This window comes from Mauremys mutica, chromosome 12 (genome assembly GCF_020497125.1).
Source record: "Mauremys mutica isolate MM-2020 ecotype Southern chromosome 12, ASM2049712v1, whole genome shotgun sequence".
Taxonomy (NCBI): domain Eukaryota; kingdom Metazoa; phylum Chordata; order Testudines; family Geoemydidae; genus Mauremys; species Mauremys mutica.
The window spans coordinates 12,812,611-12,821,613 of NC_059083.1; the positions used below are offsets into that span (position 1 = coordinate 12,812,611).

At 48.4% G+C, this 9,003-nt stretch overlaps 1 protein-coding gene across 1 annotated transcript; it reads right to left on the reverse strand.

Annotated features, from left to right (window-relative positions):
* Positions 1 to 2,029: 2,029 nt before the first annotated feature.
* Positions 2,030 to 8,349, reverse strand: LOC123346279 (zinc finger protein 501-like). Its single transcript, XM_044983600.1, has 3 exons — positions 8,307 to 8,349; positions 7,609 to 7,722; positions 2,030 to 3,907 (listed from the first exon to the last, which is right to left on the reverse strand). Exons 1-3 carry the CDS (start codon positions 8,338 to 8,340, stop codon positions 2,691 to 2,693), a joined length of 1,365 nt encoding a protein of 454 aa, XP_044839535.1. The 5' UTR covers positions 8,341 to 8,349; the 3' UTR covers positions 2,030 to 2,690.
* Between the last annotated feature and the right edge of the window lie 654 nt (positions 8,350 to 9,003).

The following is a 9,003-nucleotide window of genomic DNA, read 5'->3' on the forward strand; positions in this document are numbered from 1 at the left end:
GCTGGTTCAATGGCTCTCAGCACCCCCCCCCCGTACAAAATTGTTCCAGCACCCCTGGGAAAATGGCAAAAGATAAAATAAGAAAGGCTTAAGTGGCATCTGGTCAGTTGCTTCATGAAGCCCCCATTAAATCTGCTCTACATCCTGTCATGTGATCAAATGGCCAACAGGAAAGAGAGAACAGGCCATCCTATTGGGGGGGGGGGTGTTATGGTACACTTCCATGTTCCTACCAAGTGAAATCCAGGACATGTTGTATTTGACTCAACTGCAGGAGAACAGTTTTACCTGAGTTCTCCTGTAAACTGCCTTATGCCTGTTTCACTTTGTGCCTCATGTTTTGTATCAAAATTTTAGCACCATCGTAATGAAGGGGGAAAAGAAAGAATGAAGGAAAGAACCACCACCACCACCAGAACAAAAAAAACCCTTCCCACCTGCAAACAAACCGAGCGTGGCCGGCAAAACCCCACAAACCTCTTTACCAACAGATGGAAACTGGGACTTAGGTTCAGAATGATCATACCGTGTCTGGGATTTATTCGAATTCCCTGTCCGGGTCTGTGACGCTTTCAGCTCCAGCCGCCTTGATTTAGGATCAAAGTAATCAAAGCGCAATTCCTAAGCATGGAGACCTGAGAACAGTGTGCCATATGCCACTTTGGGAAATACAGGGGTAGGATAAAGGGAAGATAAATTCTCCATGGCATGGACAGAAGGTCCATGAAATTAAGGGGAGAAATGATTAAATTAATAGGCATCAGGTTTAAAACAAACAAAAGGAAGTACTTCTTCACACAGCGCACAGTCAACCTGTGGTACTCATTGCCGAGTGATGTTGTGAAGGCCAAAACTGTAACGGGGTTCAAAAAAGAATTAGATAAAAAGGCTAGGTCCATCAATGGCTATTAGCCAAGATGGTCAGGGACGCAACCCCACGTTCTACGTGTCCCTAAGCCTCTGACGGCCAGGAGCTGGGACTGGATGACTGGGGATGGATCACTCCATAATTTCCCCATTCTGTTCATTCCCTCTGAAGCATCTGGCGTCAGCCATTGTCGGAAGACAGGCTGCTGGGCTAGCTGGTCCATCGGTCTGACCCAGTGTGGCCGTTCTTAAGGTCAAACTGGGACGAGGGGAACGAAGTGGTCCTGGGGAAAGGTGAGAATCCCTCTGTCTCAAGTAACACAGAGGCTAACACAAACCATTTTTCTATCCCTGCCCGAATCCATTTATAACTATTCAGTTATGTCGGTCTGTTTTATTCAAAAACAAAGAAGCCTTTGGGACGACCCGAAGCAAGTTAAGAAGAACTGGGGATGAGGCACTGTGTCCCCGAAGCGGGAACTCGGTGACTAACACTCACCCTGCTAAACGAGCTCAGTGTGGGTCGGGATTAGAAAACGGGGTGGAAGTTTGGCCAGGGTCAGAAGGAAATGCGCTAGCTATCCCCGTCCACACTTCCTAATCTAAGAGAACACTCAGAGGCCGAGGGTGGCGAAACTGAGAGGGGATTCCTTGGCCTCTAGGCTTTTCTAGGGATCCTACAAGGGGAACTAGGGAAAGCAGGCCCTGTCGATTTTTCATTGCAGAAGGAGCAGGGGCGTGAATAGGGGAAATCATCTCCCTAACCCCATCCCTTCCACCGCCTCTTATCCCATGATCCCCAAATGCCCGATAGCCCCAGCACTCAGCTCCCCCTGCTTCCCAGCTCCAATATTTAATACTCCAGAGCTATTCCCAAAACCTGTCCTCCTTGGTCTCTTAACCTTTGATCCCCCAGAGCTCAGCACCCTTGTAGATTTGGGGAGATGAGGAGTTACCAGCCCCCCAGGGAACAGCTCCAGGTCAGTGGGGGAGCCCAGCCCAGGGGCTGGTGGAAGATGGGGTAGGGACAGGGGTCTAGAGTGAAGGTGGGGCCTGGCCCAAGTGTCTTTCTCCTCATCTCCATGGCAGGGGGATCCCGGCTGGGAGGGGAAGGGAGAGCAGGAAACTTCAGCCAGGCAGAGGGAGCGGCTGGAGGAGTTTCTCTCTCTCCCTTCCCCACCTGTGGCCCATCAGCTCAGCAGCCAGGGCTGTAGCAGGGAGCAGGGGTTGATGGGGGCTTCTCCTTCTCTGCCTGGGGTTTGCTTAGACCAGGCAGAGCCAGAGGGTCACTGACCAGCTGCTGCTGGATCCTCACCTCAGCAATGGGCAGCTGGTCACTTGGGAGCCAAATGCCCCTAATGTGTGCGGGAACGAGGAAACAGATTTTTTTTTTTTTTAAACACAGTAGTCAGCCCTAGTCAGGCACTGGTAGAATCTCTCTCCTGTTGTCCAATAACTGCTTTGTCTAGGCTACAAAGTTTTCCCGGCATAGCTAAGAGTGTGTGTGGGGAAAATCACACACCCCCAGCCATGCTGGCAAAACTCTGAGTATAGATGCAGCTAGTGCGTCTGTGGATTTAGCTAACCTCCTTCCAGGAGACTTTTTAACTAGTCTGGCAGAAGATCTCTGTTGGCTTGCGCTGCTTATCCACTAGGTGACCCTGCCAGCCGAGCTATCCCGGCCAAGGCTCTGTAGGGTAGACAAGCCCGTTAACTCTGCTTGAAGTATTTTCCACGCTCAGGATGTTTAAGAGGTATCTTCCCTGTATGGATTTGCTGAGGCCTAATATAAATCGCAGCCCCAGTTGTAGCGTCTCCCCCATTCAAGGTTTCTCTCCTGCGTGGAGTTTCTTGTGCACGCTAAGGTTTGATCTCCGATTGAAGCTTTTCCCGCAGTCGGGGCATTTATAGGGTTTCTCTCCTGTGTGGAGTCGCTGATGCACACTGAGGTTTGAGCGCTGACTGAAACTTTTCCCACACTCAGTGCATTTATAGGGTTTTTCTCCCGTGTGGAGCCTCTTGTGTCTGTTCAGGGTTGAGTTTTGATTGAAACTTTTCCCACAGTCCACACAGGTATAGGGCTTCTCTCCCGTGTGGGTTCGCTGATGTGAAATAAGGGATGAGCTGTCACTATAGCTTTTCCCACAGTCGGGGCATTTATAGGGTCTTTCTCCCGTGTGGAGCATCTGATGTTTCACAAGCTGCGTACTCCATCTGAATCTCTCCCCGCAGCTGGGGCACTGATAGGGTGTCTCTCTCGTATGGATTCTCTGATGTAAGATAAGGGTTGAACTCCGCATGAAACATTTCCCACAGTCAAAGCATTTATAAGGGATCTCTCCTGTGTGGAGTCTCTGATGTGTAACCAGTTCTGAGCTCCACTTCAAGTTTTCCCCACAGTCCAAGCACGTATAATGTTTTTCTCTGCCGTGGGTTATCATGGATGCATCTCCTGCATGGATTATTTTGTGCGTATTAAGCTGTGATCTCTGACCGAAACTTTTCCCACACTCGGTACATTTATAGGGTCTCTCTCCTGTGTGGATTATTGTGTGTGTATTCAGGTGCGATCTCTTACTGAAGCTCTTCCCACACTCGGTACATTTATAGGGTCTCTCTCCCGTGTGGATTCTCTGATGAGAAATGAGGTTTACTCTCTGAATGAAGCTTTTCCCACACTCGGTACATTTAAAGGGTCTCTCTCCCGTGTGGATTCTCTGATGGGCAATGAGGTTTGAACTACGACTGAAGCTTTTCCAACACTCAGTGCACGTGTACTTTCTCTCTTCTGTCTGGATTTTCTGTTGGGCTGTGGTTTCCTTGGGATTACTGCATCCTCTCCTACAATTAATGGCTTTACCCACTTCTTTCCCTTTGTGCTTCTCTGACTTGGGCCGATTCCCCCAGACTTTTCCCTGTTCAGCACTCTGGGAAAAATTCTCTTTGGATCTTCCCGATAACATCCTATGCAGTTCCTGTTGCTCAGGATGTTCCTGCTGTGGATTCTCTTCCTTGATCTCACTCACTGTACCTTCACCTGCTGAAACAGAGAATCCAGACAGGAGTCATTCTCTGTGCTGGGGGGAAAGGAAATAAAGGAGAACAGCAAAGGGGAACCACGATGCAAGAACCGTTGGGAAGACTGAGAAAAGTAAAATGTATTAATCCAGCTATAATTTTTCCTTCTCGGAAGTGGTTACAACTGGATTATTCCTCCTCATCTCCCAAGCACGAAGGCTCTTTTTTGTCTTTAACCTCTCTGTCTTCACAGTGTAGGTGGATTGGGGCAGAGAACTGACGGCCTCTCTGACTCCCCAGCCAACTTCCCCTTTGAGGAGACAAATTCTAAATGACGATGAATAATCATTAGCCATCTCCAGGCAGGATACGCTATCTACTTACTCATCTGTTATACAAAAGATAAAGTCCCGCATCCTCTAAGTATGGCTAACAGGCTTTGCTCCTAGATGTATATATTTACATTTAGCTGTATTAAAACCCACATTGTTTGCATGCACCCATTTACCAAGTGATCCAGATTGCTCTGTATCAGTGACTTGGCCTCTTCATTATTTACCAATCCCCCCAATTTGCATGTCACTGGCAACCATTACCAGTGATGATTTTATGTTTTCTTCTAGGACATTGAAAAAAAATGTTAAATAGTGTAGGGACAAGAACCGATGCCTGCAGGACCGCACTGGAAATAGATCCACTTAATGACAATTCCCTGTTTACAGTTACATTTTGAGATCTATCAGTTATCAAGTTTTTAAATCCATTTAACATGTGCCATGTTAATTTTATATCATTGTCGTTTTTTAATCAAAATGACATGCAGTACCAAGTCAAACGCCTTACAGAAGTCTAAGTATATCTTGATTTTAATAAAGCTTTTGACATTTCCTTAGTTTGCTTATGAGAATGTCTTGTGGTGAGATGAAATTACTATCAGCTGGGTGCACAACTGGTTCCAAGACCATACCCAAAGAGCAGCAATCAGTGGTTTGCTGTCAAACTGGGAGGGCATATCTAGTGGGGTCCCGCAGGAGTCCGTCCTGGATCCAGTACTATTCAGTATTTTTATTAACGACTTGGATAATGGAGTGGAATGTACGCTTATCAAATCTGCATATAACATCAAGCTAGGAGGGGTTGCAAGCACTTTGGAGGACAGGATTAGAACTCAAAGCAACTTTGACAAGTTGGAGAATGGGTTTGAAAGATGAAATTCAGTAAAGAAAATTGCAAAGTGCTACACTTACAAAGGAAAAATCAAACCCACAACTACAAAATGGGGAATAACTGGCTGGGTGGTCGTACTGTTAAAAAGGATCTGGTGGTTATAGTGGAGCACAAATTGAATATAAGTCGATGTTGTGGCGGTGAAAAAGACTGATATGATTCTGGAGTGTGTTACCAGGAATATTGTATGTAAGACACAAAGTCATTGTCCCGCTCTGCTCGACACTGGTGAGGCCTCACCTGGAATATTTTGTCCAGTTCTGGGCACCACACTTGAAGAAAGATGGTGGAAAAAGTCCAGAGGAGGGCAATAAAAATATAAGGTTTAGAAAACCTGACCTATGAGAAAAGGTAAAATAAACTGGGCATGTTTAGTCGTGAGAAAAGAAGACTGAGGGGGGACCTAATAATAGTCTTCCAATATGCTAAGGGCTCTTATAAAGAGGACAGTTCTCCATGTCCACTGAAGGTCAGAAAATAAGTAATCATCTTAATCTGCAGCAAGGGAAATTTTGGAAAAATCTTTCTAACTATAAGAATAAGAACATAAGAATGGCCACACTGGGTCAGACCAAAGGTCCATCTAGCCCAGTGTCCTGTCTTCCAACAGTGGCCAGTGCCAGGTGCCCCAGAGGGAATGAACAGAACAGGGGATCATCAAGTGATCCAATCCCTGTCGCCCATTCCCAGCTTCTGGCAAACAGAGGCTAGGGACACCATCCCTGACCACCCTGGCTAATAGCCATTGATGGACCTATCCTCCATGAATTTATCTAGTTCTATTTTGAAACCTCTTATGGTCTTGGCCTTCACAACATCCTCTGGCAAGGAGTTCCACAGGTTGACTGTGTGTTGTGTGAAGAAATGTTTCCTTTTATTTGTTTTATACCTGCTGCCTATGAATTTCATTTGGTGACCCCTAGTCCTTGTGTTATGAGAAGTAGTAAACAATACTTCCTTATCTACTTTCTCTAAACCAGTCATGATTTTATAGACCTCCATCATACCTCCCCTTAGCTGTCTCTTTTCCAAGCTGAAAAGTCCCAGTCTTATTAATCTCTCCTCATACAGGAGACGTTTCACACCCCTAATCATTTTTGTTGCCCTTTTCTATACCTTTTCCAATATAGAATAGTTAAGTACTGGCATAGGCTTCTGAGGGAGGCTGTGGAATCCCCATCATTGGAAGTTTTTAATAACAGGTTAGATAAATACTTGTCAGGGATGGTCCAGGTATACTTAAGAACATAAGAACGGCCACACTGGGTCAGATCAAAGCCCAGTATCCTGTCTTCCGACAGTGACCAAAGCCAGGTGGCTTCAGAGGGAATGAACAGAACAGACAATCAACAAGTGATCTATCCCCTGTCCTCAGAGCAGGGGGCTCAACTAGATGACCTCTCGAGGTCCGTTCCAGCCCTACATGTCTGTGTGTCTCTGAATCCCTAGAAAAGCCCAGATTTGCGGGAAGGTTCTAGATTTGCCCAGGAAGTCCACGAACTCTCCTAAATAGTCATGCTCCAGAAGGAAAAAAAACTGTGAGGTTCCAGGGCAGGGGATGCTGGTTCAGTAGGAATGGGAGTTTGGAGAACCGGGAACAGACCTTTCCCCCATCCATGATGATCAAAGATGCTGATCTGACACATGGAAGAATATGAGAGACTTTGGGTACCTGAACCACTAATTTCTAATTACCTGCCTGAGGGGGTCAATGATTTAGTTCTTATTTGTATGTATCTATTTTGCATCTGCTTAGTCAGTTGATCTAGAGATCAATTTAGCTCAAATTCTTTTAATTGTTAGAAGCCTTATGTTAGAGCCCTTCATAGGACTAGTGTAGACCCGCTGCCATAATAGCGGGAATGGGATGAAAAAGAGTCCCATGCAGGACTCTACCTTATGTCATGAGCTCCTCAGAGCAGATACTGTCCTTCATGAGGGCTTAGTAAGCAACCAGCACGCAGTGGGCACCCCAGTAAACAAACAGGACAAGGATAGCTGGGGAAACCTGTTTGGCTGAATAGTTTATTCATTGGAAAATGCAGTTTCATTTGACCAGAAACTATTTGTAGACTTGTATCAAGTTCGGTGAATATTTTCAACTGACACCAAATACTGGAAATGTTGCAGAAATGGCTTAAACAGAACGATTCGCTACTATGAATGACAAGGAACAGTCGCTGGGACCGGAAAGGTGAGGGTGAATGAGTCTAGATACCAGTGGGGACGGCATTCATGTAGGGTGTGGGAGACCCTTCTCCAATGACTGTTTTCTGATGAGTAGAGAAGCTTCAACAGGAGAGACCGAGTGAAGCCTACATCAGAAGATCCCACAGCCCAGTGATTACAGCACATTTGCTGAGAGGTGGGAGACCCAAGTTCAAATCCCTTCTTCCCATCAGGCAGAGGGAGGAACTGAACTGGTGCTGGGTGAATACCCTAGTTCAGTGGTTCTCAAACTTCATTGCACCATGACCCACGAAACCGACAACTCACCCGTATGGGAGCCTCTTGGGATCTCCCCTTCCTCGGAGGCCTTGAGATCCGGGACCCACAGCTCTTCCCCTCGTTCCAGCTGGGTGATCAGCTCAGGTTTGGGAACGGGGTTTCCTGCTCGGGGGGGGGGGGTGAAACCAGGCGAGATCAGCGTGTGTCAGGTACTGGGAGAGTATTAGTCACAAAGCACATTCCCCTGATTTTAACCTGTGCTGGGGGGACATGGAATCCAAGCCACCTGTGGTGCCCGGCGATCACTCAGTACTCACGGTGATTGAGAGAGCTCTGCCTTGTTTCCACTCTGTGTGCATAACAAGAAGAACTTCACTGCCCCTCGGCCCAGATTCTGTCTGGGAAGCTCAGCCCTTAAAGGCACAGCCCCTAACACCACATAGATGGGAACATGGCCTTCGAGCCTCCTTCGGTGAGGCCCATCTTTGGGTGTGGTGGTGGTGGTGTGGGGGAGTTGTGCGTGTGACACTGCTTCCACCCCTGGAAAGCTTGAGGGATGGGGGTGAACTGGCATCCTCACTGCGTGGCTGGATCCCCTGTCCCATAAGAGGGGTGCGCAGATGAAAGTCTCACACTGGGTCAGGAGGCTGGGAAATCTAACTGACCGGGAAAGAACCTGAGCAGAAAAACTGGGCACATCACAGACCGCACGGCTTTTAATACCCGAGGGCACGGGAATCCCTTACCCAGCGAGGTCACCGTCTCATAGTTCTCCTGCATGACGTCCCTGTAGAGGGCTCTCTGAGCGGGGTCCAGCAGAGCCCCCTGCCCCTGGGTGAAATACACAGCCACCTCCTCGAAGGCCACCGGCCCCTGAAACAACAAGAGCCCCCCACTCAGCACCTGCTGCCCCAGCCGCAATCCTGCTAGTCACAGGGGAGGAGGCCGATAAAATGGAAGCTCGGGGGGGGGGGTGTCACGGAGTAGCAGAATCCCACCCCCATCCTGCTCAGAGCAGCCAGGAGGCTTCAGGGAGGGGAGAAGGTGGGAGCTCCTTGTCCCTCCCAGCGGATGGAGGGGGGCAGGGGCCTTCCCGTTCATCACACACCCACTAGCCAGAGGCTGGTACAGGAGATGGGGCCCCTCAGCAGGGTCCGGGGGCAGGAATCCCAACCCCATTCCCAGCAGCTGGGGGTGAGGGGATGAGGCCTCTCCCCTGGGTGCCCACTTCGTATTCCAGAGTAATAGGTTCAGGCTCCAGCGCGGAGATTTTCTTAGCTCTGTCCCCACCCTGGGGAAATTCCCACTCCCTGACAACAGGGAAGTTCCCGTCCCAGCAAGTTTTCACACCCTGCCCCTGCCCCCTTCTTCACCCTATTTCCTGTCCCGCTCCCAGACACCAACCCACCCGCAGCTCCCGGAAAATCCCCTACCTGAGCCGGT